A 25,129-nucleotide genomic window follows, 5' to 3' on the forward strand; every position below is an offset into this window, starting at 1 on the left:
GAAGGAAAAGTAATAAATCTCTGAATGTACAATTACTTCTATAGTGATGAATCAGGTTATCAAAGATATGTACATAAAGTGGGAGTTTCAGTTTCTTATATATAAAGTCAGCACACCACTGCTCCAAAACTATGGTTGAGTGGAAATACTTTTTATTATAGATATTAAGGATCATTTAGCCAGGAATGAATCCAAGGCAGGGAGAGAAAGTTGCAGATTAAACATGGCTACAGAATGGACTGTACTATGAAAGGAAGTGAGGAGGGGCAGAAGGAAAAGAGGACCAAGAAAGGAGGACAAGAAAGTAGAGACCAAGAGAGTGAATATAGACAGAATATATTCAAAATGGCAGGATGTACAGGAATGAGAGACTGAGGGGAGAGACTGAGGTAAGAAATTCTCAGAGTAGCCAGAGACCCTGAGTAAGCTAGCGTGTGTTTTGGTATGCTATAGTCTCACAAGTCATCTATTAGTTCCACTTATTTCAGACCAGATAATGTGTAAGCATATTTGGCATTTTGCTGCAGCCACCTCTCTCCACTATCCTGAGCTATGGAGTAACGTCTATGCAACACTTCGCCCAGGAAGGAATGTCCACATATGTTCTAAGCACTGATGACATAGTGTGGCAATATATTACTATAAAAATGATTAGAAGAGACTGTAACTTTTCCTGAATATTAAAAGTGAGTTAATAAAATATGTTGAGGTCATTTAAGGCTTAAAACTGACTCCCGCTATGTGTTAACTTGCTGATTCACCTTCTTGTAGAGATAAATACAACAATCCATTGATTGCCTTGCTTTTCCCATGTAATTACAGTTTATAACCTAAGCGAATGCATAGCTGTAATCTTATTTACTTTTTATTTTTCCATGCCCCTGAGTAAGCAATATAAGTTTATTTATATGTGCTTTAACATAGTAATTTCCTGAAAACATAAAATGGCTTAAAAGTGATATTATAAAACAAATATTAATCATACATTTAGAAAACTGCATGGATATAGTTCATTTGTCATGCTACTTGTTACAGTTGGAGTCACTAATGTTTCATCCCATGTAAAATTTTGTGCAAGATTTCTGTAAAGTATTCCTGAATGCACAGCCAGTTGCAGATTCCGACTCATGCAATACATATCATACAGCTAAACCAGAAACAATGTTTACAGAAAGAAGAGAGACATGGAACGAGGGGTGGAGAATTCCACCTTGGGCTCCTGATGGACAAGGTACCCAAGAAGAAGAGCCAAGGGTTCTTTCTTTAATGTGGTACTGATGTTTCTCTGTATCTCAGAGACTGTGTATAATGTGTTAAAGACACATATCGTAGATGGCTCACAGACCTTCTAGTCCATATATTCCCTCAGCAATTTTAAAGATTATTTCTGCCTAGATCTTAAGACCTTAGATAATAATGACTTTATTTCTTTATCAAAATCTTTAATTTCATGAATATACAAATAGAATCATATGATGAACATATATAAATATGTATAGTTTAATGGATAGGTATGTTTGCATTAAAAACTTGTGATTGAATTTCTACACTATTTAACCATATCCTGAATTTCTTATTATGAATTCTACTTCTGTTGGTGTTAACTAGATCAATGAGGTGAGTTGAAATATATGGATTCATATCCTAATCATCCTGACCATGTGATCAGAAGTTAGTCTTTTTCCAGGAGATGTTTATTTAGATGATTGTGTGAACCTGGCACTGTTCCTTAATCTGAGAATTTGTATTTATAGGATAATGTACCACTTGGGAACTGAGGGAAAATGACCTTGAACATTTAATAACTTCATAGTCACAGCTGTAGTCATTTCTCTATAGAGAGGGAAAGGACAACCTATTTATGGTTTCTTGTGACAACTACTCTCTTCGGCAGCCAGTGGAAAGTGGAATCAAATGTCAGAGAGTGATTATACTTATAGCTCCAGAATCTTCCTTAAGACATAGAAACATTCTGTTTTAAAAGGTGCTAATTAAAATTGTTATTTGACAGTGATATGAATGTTGAAAACACATTATGATAATTTTTTACCCACACACTTTCATATCTCCCTCATTTGCTACCTACATTCATCCTGTCCTCCTTAGAGGCTCCATACCCTCATTTATAGCTTTATTCTTTGTTGTATGACTGACTGGGCCACATATGTGATCATGTCTATAGAACTTTCCAGGCTCATCTGTGGATAAGAACAGTCATAATTTCTCTCTCTCTCTCTCTCTCTCTCTCTCTCTCTCTCTCTCTCTCTCTCTCTCTCTCTCTCTCCTCTCCTCTCTCCTCTCTCCTCTCTCTCCCTCTCTCCCTCTCTCTCTCTCTCTGAGAATCTATCAGTTTAAAAGGAAAGATATGTTGGTTTGTCTATGTCATCTTCACGTAAGATAGAGTCTATTTCGGAAGAGAGATGTTCAATTGAAAAAAAAGTAACTCTGCCTTTCCAATTTGTATCACTTTGACCTCTGGTTTTTTTTTTTTTTTTGTCTAATTGCTCTGGCTAGTACTTCCAGTACTATATATAACAGTTAGGGAGAGAGTGGACAGCCTTGTCTAGTCCCTGATTTTAGTGGGATTGCTTCAAGTTTCTCTACAATTAGTTTGATAACTAAATATCATGAATTTATGAATGAATAGATTAGTTATGAAGACAAAATTTCTGTATTAGTTTAATCCCTAAGTTGTTATTTTACATAGTAAGTTAAATTGGACTGACATAATCATTTTGTTTTTATGCTGTTAGTTCTTCTTAACAGGTGAGCTACTTATAAACTTTTTGTTTACTAGTAAATTTTGACCAGTTGACCAGTTAACCCATGGATTATTCCTGCAGAAGAGAGGCTATTTATTGGTAGATAAAGGAAATACATTTGGTTATACCAGAACCATAGTTGAATTATAAGTTGAATTATAGTTTCCTTTCAAAATTCATGTGTTTGTCATAATGGAAAGGGTGTACAACTTACTTATGCAATACCCTAGGATTTCTTACCATTTTTTTATCTCATATAAATGAATGCTTATTTTTAAACTCTTGACATCATAGTAACAACTATTGTGGGAGCTATTTCTTCAGTATAAATAAGAGCTGAAGCATTCAATATTTTATTTTTTCTTGATATATTGTCAGTATATGACCTAAAGGTATACATTCTCCTTTTCTTTAAATATATCATAATAGTAAGAAAACACATCTCAGGTCATTTTGGCACCATATGCTGTACTTTCCACACCGATAAAAACAGTAAATCTTCAAAAACCATTCAGCTTTCTGATTATATGACTACATCAGAATTACAGTACAAAATGGTAGTATAAGACTTCTATACTTAAAAGTATATACTAAAAGACTCTATTTATTATTTCCTCTTTGCCAGCTTTAAAACTTTCCTTGCTACACCATGTGCCATGATGTCTTTATAGACATGATTTTCCAGGAAGAAAACTGGGCTAATTTTATGGGAGTAAATCCCAATTCCAGGCATCAAGGGATTAACTCCTCTGGAAAGTAATGGAAAGGTGTTAGAAGGGAAATAGAAACTAATCTCCTCATTGTTACTCCTATTCAGGGAAAAAAAGAAACTGGGTGAACATATGTTTTTTCTTCCAAGAATTAGTTCTGCAATTCTCAGTTTTTGGATTGAATTGGCTGAGCAAGAGACTTATTACGTGGTAATAGGTGATATGGATGTCAGCAGAAAAGTGACATAGAAATTTTAAATCCCTTTTTATTCAAAATGTATTTAAGGACAAAGTGAAATTATGACTTTTTGATAAAACTTAAGGTTTAAGACATTTTTTTAAATTCTAGTTGAGAACTGTCATGTTATAGAAAAAGATAAATAATTTCAATTAACTATATGGCTTCTATTTATTAGGTGAACATTACTATTCTTATTTCAATTATTTTAAGGTAGACTCTAGAGTATCCTTAAAATGCAAAATAATAACTACATGATCAGATTGTCTTACATCTTTAAAAATTATTGTAGGGAGCCAAAGAGATTGCTCAGTGGTTAAGGTCACTTAATATTCTCTTAGAGGAAATGACTCTATCTTTCAGTACCCAGTCACAATCAGGCAGGCCACAACCATCTATAACTCCAACTCTAGCCTCCACTGGCACTCACCCATACATGTGCACATACCTATACACAGATACATACACATACACATAAACATACACACACATATACACACACATAAACATAAACACACATATACACACAGACACAAACAAATAACAGTATTTTACAGAATTAACCCATTAATTTTATAATTGCTTTGTTTTCAGTTATTTTCCATAAATACAAATCTGAAAATAAATAATGAAGATAAATAAACATATACCAAGTCTCATAGAGTTCCATATATTAGCTATTAGTAACATATTAAGGCTGATAAGAAGATACCTCATCTATATGGGAAGGATTAAATTTGTTTTTATACTTTCACTATGTAATTGAGTATCTAAAATGGATCTACTTTGATGAAATTTATTATTTTATTTTTAATAAATCATTTGAAAATTATCTCATTACAAGTGGTAATGTGTATCAGCAACAATGCCCAGTCTTCAGTAATAAAGTCTGGCCTTAAGTAGTATAATTCTGACATGAAAAATAGATATGCTTATCAGATTGGTATTGCAGGCACTGAGGCATGACATTTTATGTTGTGTTTAGCATAACAATTGTGCCTGAGTTCATTTATAAGGTGTTAATAATAGGAGGGGTTGATACATGGAAATTGCTTTGACAGGTTATTCAATGTAATTTAGAAAATATTCAGCAGTGTGATACTCTTGAAAATCATGCATATAAAATGTTTACATCATTTTTATATTGGATATATTATATGACATATATTGAAACATGCCATATATTTTTATTTTGTGTGTGTTAAACTTGAAGACAGAGACAAGTAGTATAAAAGAACACCTTTATAAATCAGTGAAGAGTAGACAAAGAGATGGCTCAGCAGTTGAGCATTGGCTGCTCTTCCAGAGGTTCTGAGTTCAATTCTCAGTAGATACATGGTGGCTCATGACTATCTGTAAAGGGATATGATGCTCTCCTCAGGCATACATGTGTACATGTGTTGCAGAGTATTCATATCCATTAAATTAATTAATTAATTAATTAAAAAATAAATTAAATAATGAAGATAATTCATCATAGGACAATAATAACATGAGGAAACAACTAATTATTTGAGTCAAGAGGCAAATCTTAGGAGAATTGTCCATTGCTGTTTTCATTTTTCACATATTATTGGGACATAAGATTATATCAAATGAATCTGTATATGTAACACATTTTGTGTTAAGTAAATATATTGAAGTCAGATTCAATATCTAAGTAGTAGCTATGTTAACAAATAGGAGAGATGCGTGTTAGGACCATGATAATGAAAAAAATATTAGAATATGTAGAGTGGATTTAAGCTGGTATAATATGTCAGAAAATTATTTAAAAAATAGAAAAGCAAAGAAATGCTCAGGTAAAGAATTAGCCTTAACTGATATGAAAACACATTATAAATTTTTATAATTGAACACAATGACAAAGAATCATAGAAACAGTACAGGTAAGTTAAATGAAATAGAAATTATGGCTAGAAAAATACTATTAAAATCGAAGCTTACTTAATGAGAATAACGGTATCTTAAAGCATTGCTACACAGAATGACTTCTGCTGTAGCAACCAGTTAATAGGTATGTTCACAACCATATCTTATATCTCACAGAACTATAAATGCCATGTCAATCAGGAGTAAAACAAAACAAACAAGCAAAAAACAACAAAAGCAAATCTGACAGTGCTAAAATCCCCTGAACAAGGATCAATAGAAATAGTCATGCTCTTGTCACTGTATGCAAACACTAAGAGGAAATATTGATATATCTGAAAACAAGTGACCTCTACATAGCTCATAAAGTAAAAAATATGTATTTGAGAGTCTTCAATGAGGAGTTGGAGGGATAGCTGAGCACGTAAGGGAACATGCTGCTATCGTCTAGTAACCATGTAAGTTTCCTGGATTCACATGGTGATAACAGAATGTTAATCCTTTAGGGAGGATTTAATTCTGAAGCCACTGTTTCTGTATGCTTAAATTCAGACATGCAGACAAAACACCCCTATACCACAATGTCTTAAGAAAAAATTATCAAAACAATATGAATATATTTAGTGGTTTTTCCAATTTTTTGTTTTGTTTTGTTGATTTTAGTTTTGGGTTTTGAGAACAATACTTATAATATGGTGGAGAGTTTTCTGCCCTCCTCTGAATGACTCCACCTTTTTAGCGGGTTAATTTTACCCACAGCCTATTCATATGAAAGAAGAAGTGCTTGAAATGTACTGGGTAATTGATAGAGCATACAGGAGAATATACTTTGAAGAATAAATTGAAAGGAAGAGTGTGCCTTGTGCTTCACCATGGAGCAAATGGGTAATTTCTTGAGAAATGGTACAACCATAAAGAATTCTATAGATCACAAGAGATGATGTCATGAGAAGCTGTCTGTGAAGGAACTTTGAGATGCCCAGTATTACCAGTGTAAGGTGTGATGGCTTCAGGGTCTTTGATAGCAAGCTATGGTGGAAACAGTCTAATCTCAAAGGGATGGAAACAAGTAGAGAGGGGAGTATTGTCACCAGCAAGCAGTCACAGGATTTCCTAGTATCACAGTGTTATCTGAAAGTTTTTTGTTTAAATCAATATATGATCAACTAATACCACAATGCAATTGTCAGTAGAAATCCAGAACCCTCTTCAAGATTATTTAGTTTATTTATATACTGACTGGTTATCTGATGACTTTTTAAAAAACTCTTTTCTGTGCCTTACATAGTTGTCTACACATGAATTATGGCTCCTCACTCAAGTTGGAAATATAGTCACAAAGCCACATTAGTAAGATTTGGAATGGCTTGAATTTAGGGGCCCAATAGGAGAGTGATTGAGATTATATTGAAACCTTGTAGTTAGCCCATAGACTTAAATGTCACCCATTATTTTTTAAATTAATTAATTTACTTATTCACTTTACATCCCAGTATCAGCCCCACCCTTTCTCCCAGTTTCTAGTCACACAGGTCTTCCCCCTATTCCTTCTTCCTCATTCCACACAACTACTTCTCCTGACTCCTGCACATCAAGATTAAATAACTGCAGTGCTACATCCATTCTCTCCCATTGATTCCATTCAAGGTAATCCAGTTAGGAGTAAAGGATCCATTCCACAGTCAGGCAGGCAACAGACTACTGCAATTGTTGGGGTATCCACATGAAAACCAAACTGAGTATCTGTTATATACGCTCAAGGGGCCTAGGTCCAACACTTGCTAACTCTTTGGTTGGTGGTTCATTCTTTAGGAGGTCCCAAGAGTTTAGGTTAGTTGACTCTGTTGATCTTCCTTAGGAGTCCCTGTCTTCTTTGGGTGCCTCAGTCTTTCTCCAAACTTTCCACATCACTCCTTGAGCTCCAACTAAAGTTTGACTTTGTCTCTGTGCATCTCTTTCCATTGACTGCTTGGTGGAACCTCTCAGAGTACAGTTGTGTTAGGTTCCTGTAGGCTGTCAATAGACTTGGGGACAGAGGCAGCTGGAGGTAGGGAAATGGGTAGAAGAGGGGATTGGTAGGGGAGGTGGGGGTCAGATGTAAGGGGAACAGAGGAGAAAGAATGAATATCTCAGTGAAGAGAGAACAAAGTCTGGGAAGTGCCAGGGACCAAGGGACGGAGACCCTTGAAGGTCTATGGGGAGATTCTAGCTGGGACTTCTAGAAGTTTGAGAAATAGATCCTGAATTGGCCACTTTCTCTAACTAGAAAGGATTTAATATTGGAGGGATAAATGCCCTGCAACTGTCATGTGACTTAAGACATCCTGATCTGCCTTTTAGCACTTTTCCTCTTCTCCTCACTGTATCTCTTTGCCCTCTCAGCTCTCCATCTAGCCATTAGGTTTCAAATGTTTTTCCTCCACCTGTTTTATGATGGTATACTATTTTATTTCCTTACTTTTAATTTCCCATTGACATCTAAGCTGTGTTAGGTGGAACGTCACTGCTCTGCTGTTCATTCAGCTCTTTTAATTATTTCCTATTTTATGACTGTCTGTACCTTCAAGCTGATGCCTGTTTCAACTGGATTATTAAGGAATCTTTTCCCCAGAAAGGCATGCTTTCTCTCCACCCCCACCCCCAGGCTTATCCCAGTGCTTAGTGACACAGTAATGACTCTCTTGTTTCCTCAATGTAGAATCCTGCCTATTCTTCATAGTTCAAATACACTATGCTTTCTTCAAATAATCACCCCAAAGTCCTCACTTTTCCATTAATGCTCTTGTTCTAAATGGCGGATTACTTTTCTTTCTTTATTTATTTCATTTGATTAAAACTGGCTGTGCAATTTATTTTGTGAAGTACTAAATTAATTAAAAATAGACCATGAACATTTATTAAAGAAGTTTCATCAGCACTAAAACACTATATAAATCAACTTCTCGTGTGTTATTATTTTCTTCAGAAATCTCTTTCTTATGATTTCAATCAACAGTTCGAGAGAAAAGTTTGTCTTTATCAGTAGAATGGAAAATTAAGCAAAAGATATATTCTTTAGACCAATTTTGTTTTAATTGACTTTTCTATATTTTTCAAAGTAACAGAGGACAACTATATCAATAAGCAATTAAAAACATAGAGATAATGAACTCTCTGTATACACATGTTAAATGGATATTGTATTCTAAGTATTGGCATAAAAGCTTTGGATACACTAATAATTTCTACCCTCCCTGCTCTGTAAGTTAGATGCTGTTTTTTGTTTTCTTTTGTTTAAGTTTTATAACTATGTAAACTAAGAAGTGGCAAATTGAAAATATAAACACCCTGACTCTGAGTTTATACTGCCCCATGGCCTCAGAGCAGCTATTGGATTATAATAGCATTTCAGTATGAAAGACTTGTTTTCTTTGTCTTTGCAGACCTTGAGAGATTCTAGGCACCAAGCTTTGATCGGTATTTAACAGATTTAGACTTCAAATCCATTGTTTGGTTAATCATTACTGAAGGAAGTAAATATATACTCAAATCTTATATATTTCTGTAATGGCTAATGTACAAGAAGAAAGGAGGAGTGGCCCCTGGTTCTGGAAAGACTCAGTGAAACAGTATTCGGCAAAACCAGAACAGGGAAGTGGGAAGGGGTGGGTGGGAGGACAGGGGAAGAGAAGGGGGCTTATGGGACTTTCGGGGAGTGGGGGGACTAGAAAAGGGAAATCATTTGAAATGTAAATAAATTATATCGAATAAAAAAAAGAAAATAGAAACAAATAATTTGCCATTTATTAAACATGTTGCTTAATTAACATAAGATACAACATTGTTACCATAAATAATTCCAGTATTAAGTGAAAAGATACAACTAGTAAATTCCCATCAGGTGAGAGAAACAGAAACAACTCTTGAAATCTAATGTCATTATTTTGAAGCCCAATTTCACCACTGAGAAGCAAGGTACTTACTAGTTTTAACATTAAGTTATTTACTTATTAAGTAGGAGCTCTGGATCAAGAAAAGGATCAGGATTATCAGATGTGCTGCCCCCAAACCACTACAATAGGCTGTTAATGAAAATCTGAGTCCACTTGCATGTCCTAGATATCTTCTGTTTTGTAGAAAGTCTCCTTGTGCTCTCAAAGACAAGCCGTCATGAGGATTTATAGAGCTTGGATGTCCAAGCTTAAACGATATGATACAGATCTTTCAATGTAGATATAGCACCACTGATAAAAAACTATGTGATTATTACTTTTTAGAATTTCTAAACAGTATGACAGTCTTGTACTCTACTCACAATCAACCATGTTCTTCACAGAATATAAATATTGTCCTAGGAAGAGAAGTGCTTGCCCATTTCCATATCCTTCTCTAGAATAAAGGAGGCAGTTTGACTTTACAGCATAAACAAATATTTACTTCAAATTTTTGCAACATGAAAATAATTCATACATGATACTGATGAAATTACACTTTTATTGTATTTCAGATAGCCTATAAGTCATAAAAGTGTCTGGTGTCAGGATCAAATGAGAGTATCAATTTAAACACATATACAGTGGTTGCTATGTAATTAGGGGAATTATTATCATCTCTTGCAATATGTATTTATTGAGTCAGATGTGGTTTAGGATAGTGTGGTCTTACCCTAGCTAAAATGTTCTTTGTTTTTTTATTGGATATTTATTCATTTATATCTCATGTTTCCTCTTTTCTGATTCTCCCCACAGAAACCCCTATCAACCCCCCCTCCTCCTACTTCCATGATAGTATGCCCCTATCCACCCATCCACTCCTGCCTTCCTGCCCTCATATTCTCCTATACTGGAATATCCAGCCTTCAAAGGACCAAGGGCCTCCACTCCCAACAAGGCCATCCTTTGCTTCATATACAGCTAGAGCTGTAGATCCCTCAATGTGTAGTCAGTCCTTGCTTGGTGGTTTAGACCATGGAGATCTAGTTGTTTGATATTGTTGTTCTTCCTATGGGGTTACAAACTCCTTTAGCTCCTTCAGTCCTTTCTCTAACTCCTCCATTGGGGACCCTGTGATCAGTTCCATGGTTGGCTTTGAGCATCAAGCTCTGTATATGTCAGGCTCTGGCAGAGCTTCTCAGAAGACAGCTGTATCAGGCTCCTTTCAGCATGCACTTCTTGGCATATACAATGGTGTCTGTGTTTAGTGACTGCATATGGGATGGATCCCCAGGTGAGGCCTCTCTGGATAGCCTTTCCTTCAGTCTCTGCTCTACACTTTGTCTCCATAATTGCTGTTGTGAGTATTTTGTTACCCCTTTTATAAATGACTGAAGTACCTACACTTCGGTATTCCTTCTTCTTGAGCTTCTTATGATATGTGAATTGTATCTTTGGTATTCCCAGCTTTTGGAAAATTTCAAGACTTGATAATCAAGGCGTCCCTTTAGAACAAGTAGACAACATGAGTCTATTTGGAGAGAAGTAATATGAATTATTATACAATAGACTATGGGTGTTAAAAATGAAACAAGCAGTAAAATATCCAGCAGACAGGCAGACATAACCTCCTTGATTCTTTAAGCAGCAATATTGAGCTGATTTTAAAGAAGTAAGCAGGAAAATCTAAGAGGAGGAAACCAGGAGAAAATCAGAGAAATTTAGAATGAAGGGAAATATATGATATAGAAGGGCATGATGCTCATTGCACTGTCTCATGTTGAATCTCAACTGGTCAAGCAGAACAGTTCTGAATTTTGGTGATCTGTAAATGAAGATGTGTTTGAGATAGGGGGATGTGAAAAGGTAGTCACAGAAGCAAAGAGAAAAATACAAATGACCTTTTAATGGTCAAAATCGTACTAGAAAGAAGGTCAATTTGAGTAATTTTAGAGAATTTGTAATATTTATGTTGTTTTATAATCTAAGTAAGACTCCTATGACAACAGAGTACATTCTTAATATTCATTTATGATTGTATTGCATGTCCTCAAACGTCTTGAATATGTGTTATGACAATCACACTGAACTGAAGTGATGACAACATCGTTTGCATTTAGAGGGTGTACTCATAGGTACTCAATTAAAACAGGACGTTAGTTTTTCAAGGCACAGAGTTTTCTCAATATATCCAAATAAGTACTGTGTTACTTGGCTCTAAAGTAGACGCATTAGAACTGAATGACTTGTGAATCTTTTCTTTAGCTTTCTCATTTCCATATTATTTACCTAATTATTTTTCTGGCTTTCAGTGCCTGTGGAAAATAATCAATGAAAGATTCACAAAATTGTAGAAAAAAATGTATTTGTGTACCTCTAGTTCAGATTATAATAATGGAGAGGTATGACTGGTGAGTTGATCTCAGGCCTTCTATAATAACCTGCCTAATCGTTAAGTTTTAATTAATGTCTTTCATTATCAGATACAATTTTTACAGCATATTGAGTGACAGATAATGGAGTGGCTGAGGGAATGAAATGAAATTTCCTCTTTTGATCTGTTTTAAAGACTCCCCTACTTCCTGGGATGTTAGATTTATTATGAAAGAGTAATAAGTAAAAATGTTGAGGTATATGAGATGTGGAACAGGAAGGGGTTAAATAACTTTACATGGGATTAGATAAGGGAAAAGAAAGAAATTCTCCACTCACTATTTCTGTTCCCTACAGCATATAGTCTAGACAGAGTTCTAAGGTTAGAAGGGCAATATATACAACTAAATCCAAGAAAAATAGTCAAGAAGTAAGAAAATTGTGAAGTAAAATCTTAGCCAGAGGCAATCTTTCCTATCACAACCAATATGTATAAGAAAACAGAAGACTCAAAAGTGGATACAAAAGCAGACTGGATAAAAATAATAAAATTTATACCTGTATTTTAAATAAACATAAAACTTGATTTGCATAAAAGTTAAAGGACTCAGCAAGTTTTGAGAAAAATCATCGGATTCTTGACAACTTTAACAAACTATACATATAAAGCAACCTATAGAAATATATGTAAAATTAAATACTTTATTTTACTTAGGGTCCCCAGCTGTTAAGGGCTGTGAAGGAACTATTTTCTCATTGGCTGAATTTGATTTACATGGAAGCATTGGGATGTGACATAAATTCTGTCTGTGGTTATTCTTATTGGGGAATGGAAGCCACATGTAATTCTGCACATCTCGTAGACCTTAAAAATAAGAAATATATAGAGGGCTTTTGTTACAAGCCTTCAGCTTAATTGCTATTATTAATCTTCTTTATTTGAGGCAGTAAAAGGTAACCACTGGCTCAGTGAGCAGCCTGCCAGCAAGCCAAGTACACCATCGTGTTGACAGACTTTGTTGGGAGTCCTAGATGGATTGTTTCTAACTACACCACTGTGTAGTTGTGGCTCCTTTGTGATTGCACATTCTCATCTTACAGTCAATTCTTCTTCCTTTGATGTATCATGTTGTGTTGAGTAGCTTATCTGAAAACATCAATATGCCTTTGAAAAGGAGAAAATCAAATTGTAACAGTTTATGTTCTCCTAATGTGTGCATAGCCAAGGGGAGAGATGGCAATAGGTACACTGTTTCATGCATTTCCAGATTGCAGCTGTTTGAAACATCCCTGTTCTCCCATATTCCCTTCAATTTGGCGTAACTGAATTTTCTTTTGTATTTATACATCTCCAACCAAAAGGCAGGGAACTGAACATTACTGTACATCTAAATGACATATACATTACAGGTGAAGGAGCTAAGATTCTTCTACTCCTCAGAGCTACAACTGCAGAAAATAGTTTCAAAAGGTATTAATTACGTACATTTAATTTTCAATTATTTTTAGGCAAAGAGGGTGTTTCATTTGTTTTAATAAGTCTGTGAGTAAAAGATTTTAAGGTTATAGTTCTCAGTTTAGAATTCACAAAATATATGTCTAAATATAACATTTTGATTTAACTGTGAAAGTTTTGTACATGTATTCAAGTTATTTTGGTATTATCTACTTAATTACCTTTCCTTAGTTTCCCGTATGAATATCGTTTCTCCAACTTCATTTCCACCTTCTCATTATTATTATTATTATTATTATTATTATTATTATAGTCATTATTTTTATTCCTATGACTACAATTAGTTCTGACCATATGTGCCTGGTATCGCCTCATCCTCTGGGAAACGAGATCTGCTGATGCTAAATCTTTGAAGCAAATCAACTCTGCTTCCCTCAGAGGTCATAAACTGCTAACAAAATTTTAACCAAGGATAGGGCACTGGAAGCATTTCCTTCATCTCTGCTGGAATTTTTACTGGCTTTATCTTGTACAATTCTTCTGCCAACAACCACAGCTGTTGTGAGTCAATGTGCATATCAGCCAGGTTATGTCCAGAAAACAGTATTTCATGGCTGTCTCCTCATCCATCAGCTCTTACATTTTTTCCTTCACCCTCTTTCACAATGTTTCCTGAGCCTTTGAACGATTGTTATAGATAATCTCTTCACATCTGAACACTCACAATCAGTTAACATTTTGAATAATTCTAAACCTCTGCATTAATACTACCTATTGTAGGAAGAGGGTCTTTTAAAAAAGTTGAGAACAACACAAGGTCATGGATATAAATAGAGATACAAAGAAGATATGTTGAGAGTATTACCATCTAGTAAAAGAGCATGATCTATCTGTTCATGGCCTCTTAGCAAGGTTTAACTTATCAGACATTCACTTATGCCGATGAATTAGAAGGTAGCTGGTCTTCCCTGTGATTGTCATACTATTACTGTACCAGTGAATATAGCTTACCTTATAGGTCAGTATTATACTATATAGCATCTAGTTTTGAGCAAGGCAATTGATGCCTTTTTTCCACAGCAGCATACACAGAACCTTCTAGTACTATGAAAACTAACCATCACAGCAAGAGTTTCTTGGTTAACTTTTAATCAGTGCTTGAAACAGAAGTATTTGTGTCCAGGTATAAGAACTTCTTGTTCAGTTATTCTTAATCTCAAATGCCTATATTTTAATGTTCAACATAAAGGTTTTAAAATCTTATTACCCATGCATGAACACATCACTCTTTTAATCAGCATCTCTGTGACTGAAAGCAAGACAACAATATTTTTCAAAGTCATAATCAGGCAATTCTCACATTGATTGAATATGATTAAAGGTCATAAACACATTCTTATGCTTATTCAAAAGATTCCTTTTGTCACTGCTTCTATTTTCTCTCAATGGAGTAACCTGCATATATATATAAAGAATTTTTTTCAAAAGAAGTGAGTTTCAACTTTCTTGCCATCATTCTATATGTTCATCGTCTGATAAGTCTGTATCTTATGATGTATGAAATGTTTATATGACCAAGTTTATGATTTCATTTGAGAACGAGAATACATGTTCTGCCTATAGACATTCACAAATTTATAGTGTAGTCTTTCATTTTTATCAATGTTAACTACATAAACAATGGTTGCAAATGAATGCAAATTTTTAATAATTCTATATGAACAATTATAAAAAACAATAGTGATTTATGAAATATTGCTTGAAATGTATTAACATCTGTATTTATTTACTTATTTATTTAATATTTATTTTACTTTATTATTATTTAATTATGTTTTATTTATTTACATTTCAAATGTTATCCACATTTCCCTCTGGAAAACTCCTAGTCTCTCCCCTTATCCTGCATCTATGAGAGTGCTCCCTCACCCACCTACTCACTAAGACAGTTAATTTTTCCTTATGCTCATATTGAACCCAAGGTCTCATTAAGGACTTGAAAAAGACACTGCAATTCCTAAAAGATAAATTTAAATGTTTATGTTTACTAAAGTAGCCCTAGGGAAATGCCTCTTTCTCATTTCATTTAAACATTCATAAATCAGTTTAATATTAGGTCTATTTTATGTAATGTCTATTTTTTCTGATTAAAAATAGAAAATAGCACTCAAGGCAATGTCAGGGCTGGGCTACTCTCTTGGAATTAGTCTCAAGCTTTACCAGTCATTGATTAGCTACTTCCACATTACTATGCCACCTTTAACCAAGTACATCTTGTAGGCAGACAAATCGTACATCCAAGGTTATGTGGCCAGGTTGGTGTCCCTATTCCTTCACTAGAAGTTTATCCTGGTTGCAGGAGATGGTCAATTCAGGCTCTGTGTTAATTGGTGCAAGGAGTCTTAGATGCTAGGGTTACCAGAAGATGCATAGCCCAGAGACCAAAAATAGAACCAAACAGGACTAAAAAACAATCAATTAAATGATTCCTAATGAGTCTCTGCTATATGAACAGATTGGTGCCTTGCTCAATTGCTATCAGCGAGATTTCATCCAACAACTGAAAGGAGCAGATGCAGACACCCATGGCCAAACATTAGGCAGAGCTCAGGGAATCGAAAAAGATGAAAAGGAAGGGTTATAGGAGCCAGAGGTTTCAAAGACGCTATGAGAATACCCACACAATCAATGAATTTGGGCTGATGAGACCTCCCACAGAATGAATGGATCATCAAGGAACCTGCATGGGACTGACCTATGCCTTCTGCGTATATGTTAGAGTAGTGAAGCTTTGTCTTTTTGTGGGACTCCTAAAATGAGAGCAGGAACTCTCCCAGGCTCTTTTGCTAGCTGTTGGGACCATTTCCTCCCACTTGGTTGCCTCATCCCATCATAATATGTGGGCATGTCTCTAATTTACTGCAACTTGATATCCTTGTTTGATATTCATGGGAGTTCTGCATTTTATGAAGAGAATCAAAGGATAAGTAGATGACAAGGGTGTCAGTGGAAGAAGAGCATATAGTAGATGGGGGTGAGGAACTGGAGGAGATAAAACAGGGAAACTGCAATTTATGTAAAATAGATAGATAGATAGATAGATAGATAGATAGATAGATAGACAGATACATAGATACATAGATACATAGATATATAGATACATAGATAGAAATTAGCAATATTTTTCTAACCAGTATCATTTAAAACTTGAGTAAACATGGAAGATAGTATCAGAAAGATACTATTTTTACAACTAGAATGCAATAAACTGCTTTTTCATTTCACAATGTACTTTTTTCTTTTATTGAAAATAGTATGTATTCTTTTAAAAATGTACCCTGATTACATTTTTCTCTCACTTTACTCCTCCCAGTTTCTTACTACCTCCTTTTCATCAGATTCACTCCCTTTCTGTCTCTCAGAAAATATAAAATATATAAGAAATAATAATAAAATCTAATAAGATGAGATAAAAAATAATTAAGATTAGACAAGACAAATGAATATCAAAAGAAGACAGAAGACTCAGAGAAATACTCTTTTGCACACTAAGGAATTTCATAAAGCACTGAACTAGAAACTATAACATATGCCAAGGTCTGGTGAAGAGCCAATCAGTCTCTCTAAGTTCATATGAGCATTGATCATCTTGATTTAAATTGCCTTGTTTTCTAGGTGCCTTCCATCTTCTCTCAGTCTTAAACTCTTTTGCCTCTTCTTTCCCAAAATTCTCTGAGTCATGAGGGGACAGATTTAATAGAGAAAAGGTCTCCCAATGTCTATTTAATATCTGTCTGTGGGTCTCTGTACTTCACATCTGCTTCAGAAGAATTTAATACTTGATTTCTGGGGTATGAGCTCAGCTTTTGCCTCTAATAAACTAAATGACACAAGTTGAAAATTGAGAATTAATTTTAAAGGAAGTGAAGAAAACTTAAGAGAGTTCAAAATCAATATTACTGATTCAAAAAAATAGATGGAATAATTTCATTGGAAGTGACATCTAAATGAATTTAAAAGTTTTTTCTCTAAAGTCTATTGAACAATTAAATAAACTGTAATAATTAAAAACTTGTGCTGTATTTGCAGCTGGGTCATGGGTTCCTTTATGTGTACCCTTTGGTTGGTACTTTAATCCCTGTGGGAGCTCTGAGGGTTCTGGTTGGTTGATATTGTTGTTCTTCCTATGGGGTTGAAAACCCCTTCAGCTTCTTCATTTCTTCCCCTAACTCTTCCATTGAGATTCATGAGCTCAGTTGTGTATCTACCAATACACACGTGGATGCTAATTGCTGTGAGCATCCACATGTTTACTGGTCAGGCTCTGGCAGAGCCTCTCAGGGGACAGCTCTAAGAGGCTGATGTCAGCAAGTGCTTCTTGGCATCAGCCATAGTATCTGGGTTTGGTGTCTGCAGAAGGGATGGATCACTAGGTGGTGCAGTCTCTGGATGGCCTTTCCTTTAGTCCCTGCTCTACTTCCTGTCCCTGCATTTCCTTTAAATAGAAGAAATTCAGGGTTAATATTTTTGAGATAGGTGGGTGGCCCCATTGCGTTATCTGGCACCACTGTGAGGAGAGGCACTTGGTCCTGTGGAGGCCCAATGCCCCAGCAATAGAAGGATGCTAAGGAAGTAAGGCAGGAGTGGATGGGTATGGGAGGTTTGGGGGAGCACCCTTATAAAAGCAGGGTGGAGGCCAGTGGGTTAGAGGATTTACAGAGGGAAAACCAGAAAGGGGGGCAATATTTGAAATGTTAATAAATAAAATAACCAATAAAAAATGTATAGTTCATTTGTTAAGGTTACTTTTCTTCCCTTGTAGTACATAAAGTCATGGTGTATTTTGCCATAGTTGAACATTATGTGTGTAACATGCAGATATTAATACAAGTTCTGTGTGTTTTATCATCAAATCAGAAAGTAAGGGAATCGCAAAACATTTTTTAAAACGTTAATTGAAAATATATTCTTCTCTTATATGAAACATCCCACCCACAGTTTCCCTTTCTTCTGCTCCTCCTATGTCGATCCCCATCCCCACTAACTCCTATAACCTGCCTTTCCAATATATACTCCTCCATTCCTCTTCAGAAAAGCAAGTCATCAAGAGAGGACAAAACAAGATACAATAAAACAAGGTAAAAGAAAACCCTCATATTGAGGCTGGACAAAACAATCCCCCCCAAAAAAGAACAGGAATAAAAGAATACAAAGAGTAGACAAAAGAGCAAGAAATACACCTGCTCCCACTGTTAGGAGTCCCATAAACACACCAAGCTAACGACGATTACATATACATATATGACATAGCATAGGTTTCATACTTGAGGTTTCAGTCTTTCTGTGACTGTGAGCCTGCTTAGCTTACTTAGTGGGCCATATTCTCCTTATGTTCTCCATACCCTCTGCCTCCTACAGTCTTTCCTTCATGCCTTTTCTGGTTTCTCTAGCTCAGAGGGGTGGGACATGATGAAGACTTCTAATTTAGACTCTCTTGGCATAATGTCTGACTATAGGTCTCTGAACCCCCCTCATATGATGCCATGAGAAGCCTCTCTAATGACTACTGGATAAGGCACCAATATATGAGTATAGCAAAACAGCATTACAAGTCCATTCGTCTTTTCATCTGTGTTTACGTCTCTGGGCTAGCCAGTCTCCAGTTTCTAGCCATTCAGGGAGTGTTGGGATCTTGTGGCCTGAATCTCAAGTTAAATCAAACATTTATTGGCCACTCCCATATATTCTGCACCACCATTGCCCCAGCAAACTCTACAGGCAGGAAAGATTGTAGGTAGAGGGCTTTGTGACTCGCTGAATGTCCAGACTTTTCTTTCGATCGCCTGCAGAATATCTTCTCATGTCAAAGAGACTAGAATTTAATAGTGAAGGCGGTAAACCCACCCCAGCTTGACTTCTCTATGCTCACTGGGCTGAGTGGAAGTTGTCCTCATATCACTGGGAACTCACTCACTGTCAATTTTCAGAGGCCAACCTTCTGTCCTAACATAAGCCTGGTTTATTTAGGGATCACCATGGGAACCAATTAGCCAACAATTCAACTGAATACAATCTACTTTCACCACTAGAAATCTTGCCTGGGTACAAAAGATGATCAGTTGAAACTTTCTCTGTATCCTCTCTTATTAGTCCTCACTAGGTCACCTTTATAGATTCTAGGAAGTTTACACTGCAGTAGGTATCCATACTGTTCTTAGCCCCCCCCAACCCCCATTTCAGCTGTCTCTGCCAAATTCTCTCCTTCCATCCCAATCTGATTCCCTCTATTTCTGCCCTTACCTGTTCCTAATCCACCTATAGAATCTATTCTATTTATTCTTCCAAAAGACATTGAGATTCCTTTATTGAGAATTTTTTGTTTATATCTGTATGGCATTTTAACTGAAGTTTTTGGTTTCTAATATTTAGGTTGTTTTATTTGGTTCTTTACATGGGATCTCTATGGGATGTGGAGTCGGTAAAAATCTTTCCACAGTGGTATGGAAAGTTCCATGACTGCTGAGAAGAATGTATGCTCTATTGTATTTTGGAGGAAATATCTTTGGTTTATAACATCAGTTAACTTCAGCATGTTTTTGTTCAGTTTTTTTCTGAATGACCCAATCATTGGTGAGAGTGGGGTATTAATATCTCCCATTACCAGTGTATGAGGTCAATGCATGAATTTAGCTGAAGTAGTTTTTCTTTTACAAAGGTGGATGCCCTTGTGTTTGGGGTATAGAACTTAAGAATTTAAATGTCAACTTGGTGGACTCTACCCTTGATGAGCATATAGTGTCCTTCCCTAACTTTTGATTATTTTTGGTTTGAAGTTTATTTTATTAGTTATTAAAATGGCTATACCTGCTTGCTTCTTAAGTTGATTTACTTGGAATATCTTTTTCTAACACTTTGCTCTGAGGTAATTATATATATATATATATATATATATATATATATATATATATAATCCTGATATGTAGGAGTGTTTCTTGTATAAAGCAAAATGATGGGTGTTGGTTTGGCAATTAAGGCAATTGATATTGAGAGATACTAATTAACAATTATGGTTAATTCCTGTTATTTTTAGTAGTAGTAGTAGTGGTAGTAGTAGTAGTAGTAGTAGTAGTAGGTGTGGTGGTGATGGTGGTGGTGGTGGTGGTGGTGGTGGTGGTGGTGGTGGTGGTATTTGTGTATGTGCTTTCTTTTAGTTTTACTGATGGGAGATTATTATTTCCCATATTTTCATGTGTGTATTTAACTTCCTTTATTTTAGGCTTTTCCTTTTAGCACCTTCTGTAGGAATGTATTTATAGCTAGATGTTCTTTACATTTCACTTTTTAATGGAATATCTTATTTTCTCCATACATAGTGATTGAAACTATTCCTAGGTATAGTAACTGAACTGGTATCTGTGATTTCTTAGCATCTGGATCATATTAATACAAGTCCATTTGTCTTTTAGTGTCTTGACTGAGTAGTCAGGTGTAATTCTAATAGGATTGACGTCTTGTGTTATTTGATTTTTTTTTCCTTTTTAGCTGTTAATGTTCTTACTTTATTCTTTATGTTTAGTGTTTTGATTATTATGTATTCTGGTCATTTTCTTTTCTGGTCCAATCTATTTGGTGTTTTGCATACTTCTTTTACCTTTATAGGCATCCCTTTCTTTAAGTTAGAAGAATGTTCTTCTATGGTTAATTAAAAAATTTTCTAGGACTTTGCATTGTGTTTCTTCTTCATCTATTCCTATTACTCATAGGTTTGGTCTTTTCATAGTATCCCAGATTTACTGGATGTTTTGTGTCAGATTGTTTTCATATTCTCTATTCTCTTTGACTGATGTATACATTCCTTGAATTGTATTTTCAGTGCCTAAGATTCTCATTTATCTCTTGTATTGTATTGATGAAGCTTGTCTCTGTATTTGCTGTTTGCAGCCCTAAATTTTTCATTTGCAGGATTCCCTCATTTCGTGCTATCTTTGTTGCTTCTGTTTCCATTTTCAAGCCTTGAATACTTTTATTTGTTACTTTCAAATTTTTCTGATCAAATTTCCTAGATAATATCTAAAATTTAACCTTTGTTCTAGTGGGTGATCACCATACCTCTATCACTCTAAAATTCACCTCCATAACTAAAACACTTGTATCCTGTGGTTGATGACTGTTCCTCTATAGTAAAGAGGAAGAACTGATAAATATATTTTTTATATTTTAAATGAGTCATTGGAAAGCTTCTGTTAATATAGTATCTGCATTAAGATTATCTTCCTTCATTATATAAAGAATAGATGAAATGAATATAGAATTAACATTAGTGGGTTTTTTGAAACAAAAAATAAACTTAATAAAAATCATTTAAAGTACTGGAGCTATAGGTCTACATTACTGTTTTCATTATTGTCTCAAATAAGTTCTCAATGTGCAGACAAGGGTGTCCTGCGATTTACTGTGTAGTTAGCCCAGGATATCCTCTAATTCAGGGCAATCCTTTTGCTTCTGACTCAAAGGTGTCGGGCATAATCTATCATACTCAGATAACTTTATTTCTTAAGATAACTGTGTATAGATCCATATTTTCTTAGTTGGCATTTAGAATTCCAAACAGAAAATTCTGTTCTAAAAGAATTTCTTTGTAAAATAACTGACAGTGGGTAGGATTTATTAACTGTTTATTACTGGTTTCAGACAGTAGTTGTTGGCTGTAGGGCTCTCTTCACAATGTTTGTATACATTTACTTCAGCGATGATAATGATTTACTATCATATTTTGCACTTGGCATGCTGAAGTTGAGGGGAGTTTTTGATGAGGCAGAGAGTGCAGGATTGAAGAAAATTGTGGAAAGACACTTGTCATTTACTGGGGTGGCTTTCTCAGTTCATTTGTTGCTGAACTGCCTGGAGATAGAAGTGAGAAGATGACAAAGCCCAAGGACGCTGTTTGAACATTTGCACAGAGTGGAGAGAGCCGTGAGGCCATCACATTTTCTTTTCTTATCTGCACAGTGTCTATTGCATTTTAGAGCTCAGTATGTATTCATTTTCAAATAGGTTCATGCAAAAAATGTTAGAAATTGTATACATGGTCTATAGATATTCATACCTCACTGTATTTAGAAGATTTCACTGACTGGATGAGATTTTAGATTGTTTTAAAAGAGGAAGGTCCTAATGGTAATGCTCAATTTTATTTTATTGTTTGTCTTCATATCCTATGTTACATTGAATGTTTTTCCTTCCCTATGAAATAAATGAATTCTAATAACACTGCATTGTGTAATATATTACCATAAAAGGAAAAAGGTATATGGCTCATTTTTCTTCACAGAATGATTTTATTTATTTTTTAATTCTTGGAGTATTTTAACATTAAACATGTTCTATAGTGAATAATCTTCTACTCCTGCTTCAGAAATCTATGGTGAAGAGGATTTAAAGTTACATGACAGACATATCTAATGGTTTTAAAGTTGACAGAGGAAATGGCCATCTGCATATTTCTTTTCAGGGTGCCTACATACAAAATTACAAAAATCAAACCTTTCTGAATTTATAATGTGAATGCCTGTAGAGTAAGATCTTGGCCCATCTGAATTTGAAACACATTTAAAATTGTTTTTTCAAAATTAGTAAATTGTAAAATATGTGATAATTTCCATTCAACTGCTCATTGATCCATCTTCTCTTGAGGCCAGCAGCAAAGCAGGACTTCAGGCGCCACCTCAGACTTAGCAAATTAGACCTGTGTTTGAACAGACTCTCTGGTGGTGTTTGTACATGTTTTAGTTTGGAAAGTACCAGTAAACTAATTATTTCCCACATGTCCAGAATATCAAGGCATTGTAGGAGCCATGGGTCCTAACCTCCCTTTAAAAGTGGAAATATGGTACTGTATTCTCAAATGCAGTTAAAGCTTATTTTCTAAAATTTTACAATAGATAAATAATCTCAGTCTAACATTCTTTAAAACTGCACAAATGAGGTACAAGAAGAAAGGAAGAGTGGCCCCTTGTTCTGGAAAGACTCAATGAAGCAGTATTCAGCAAAACCAGAACGGGGAAGTGGGAAGGGGTGGGTGGGAGGACAGGGGGAGAGAAGGGGGCTTATGGGACTTTTGGGAGTGGGGGGGGGCTAGGAAAGGGGAAATCATTTGAAATGTAAATAAAAAATATACTGAATAAAAAAATTAAAAAAAAAACTGCACAGATTCATGTCTATTTATACCCATAAAGCTTTTTGAGCTATGTTTTTTTGTGTAAATCAAAGAATAAAATTTGTTTCTAGTAAATGAATTTGTCTGGCTCTATTGTATCTAGTGTTCGTAATTATTTGACAGTTTGAGAATATTATTTCAGTATTCTTAGATTTTTCTCAGAATTATGGAAATCATGCTGCTTTGTTCACTGCAGGAGTTAAAATAAAATATTGGTAATTATGCATATTTAACTTTCAAAAGGCCAAATGATTACTCACAGTGCTTATAAAAAAGGAAAATTATTCCAGATATTCATAAACCATCTCCTTGGTAAAGGACTTTGAAGTCTGAAGTCTTATTGTTATGAATATTCCTACTGAGGAAGATCAGGATGAAACATGAATTTATTATGATCGCTATTCTTTCCCTTTTTTTTCTCAGATGCAAGACTAAAGTCTACCCTGATGAACTTCCAAACACAAGTGTAGTCATTGTGTTTCATAATGAGGCTTGGAGCACTCTTCTTCGAACTGTCTACAGTGTCATAAATCGCTCCCCACACTACCTGCTCTCTGAAGTCATCTTGGTCGATGATGCCAGTGAAAGAGGTATATACGCTTTGCACCTCTGTAAATAGGAATTGTTTTATAGTCATGAACTAGCTGGACAAATATACATCTTGTTGTGTAGAATTATCTAACTGATGCACTTTTTATTTCTGCACTTCTCTTTAAACTCTGTATATGAGATTGTCATGACACACACATTTGATATCTGCATGTATGAGCCCGTGACCGCCCCCCCCTTTGTTTTGTTCTAAAATGTCTCCAATCCTTCCCCATACATTCTTGTTACAGATTTTCTCAAGTTGACATTAGAGAACTACGTGAAAACTTTAGAAGTGCCAGTGAAAATTATTAGGATGGAAGAGCGCTCTGGGTTAATACGCGCCCGTCTCCGAGGAGCAGCTGCTTCAAAAGGACAGGTCATAACTTTTCTGGATGCACACTGCGAGTGTACCTTAGGATGGCTGGAGCCCTTGCTGGCGAGAATAAAGGAAGACAGGTAGGGAGCCCTGTGTTAAGTCTGCAAGGCTTACACCTGGACCTTTGAGGGCAGCTCCAGCTGTCTATCATAATGCCTAGTCCAAATGCTATTTTCAGAAGGTTTATTTCATATGCTTTGAAAAAGGCAGCTTTCCCATTTTTAAGATGAAAATCATACTGATTCGTATTAAGCATGGGTAAGTGATTAGGAATAATCAAATGATACAATGAAAAAAATGTTTGAGCATTTGCAGGTGAAGTTAATCATTCCAGTTTGACAGCATATTATGTTGTAGAAAATTTTCAAAGCAGCTTTGGTTCTCTCAACTCCCCTGTGTAGGGATTGCAGATGTTCTAGCAAACTTATGTTACTGAAAGTGCAGAGAATAATTCAGTTCCTCCCATTCTCCCAGCAGTGTTCTCTTCATTGCCTCTGTGCCTTCAGTCAGTCTAGTTCAACTTCATCTCAAAGTTCTTGAAAATGCACACACACACACACACACACACACACAGCTTCCTAAAATAATACTGTTTCAAAAAATAAGTAGAGCACAGTACAATTA

At 35.3% G+C, this 25,129-nt stretch overlaps 1 protein-coding gene across 1 annotated transcript in view; it reads left to right on the forward strand.

Annotated features, from left to right (window-relative positions):
• The window catches only part of Galnt13 (polypeptide N-acetylgalactosaminyltransferase 13), a 604,615-nt gene that overhangs the window by 301,509 nt on the left and 277,977 nt on the right, over nt 1-25,129 (forward strand). Inside the window, exons 3-4 of the mRNA XM_052182494.1 lie at nt 23,962-24,128; nt 24,378-24,585. Of these exons, the coding sequence (XP_052038454.1) occupies nt 23,962-24,128; nt 24,378-24,585 (375 nt within the window). The remainder of the gene's footprint in view (nt 1-23,961; nt 24,129-24,377; nt 24,586-25,129) is intronic.

Source organism: Apodemus sylvaticus, chromosome 5 (assembly GCF_947179515.1).
Source record: "Apodemus sylvaticus chromosome 5, mApoSyl1.1, whole genome shotgun sequence".
In the NCBI taxonomy this organism is placed as follows: domain Eukaryota; kingdom Metazoa; phylum Chordata; class Mammalia; order Rodentia; family Muridae; genus Apodemus; species Apodemus sylvaticus.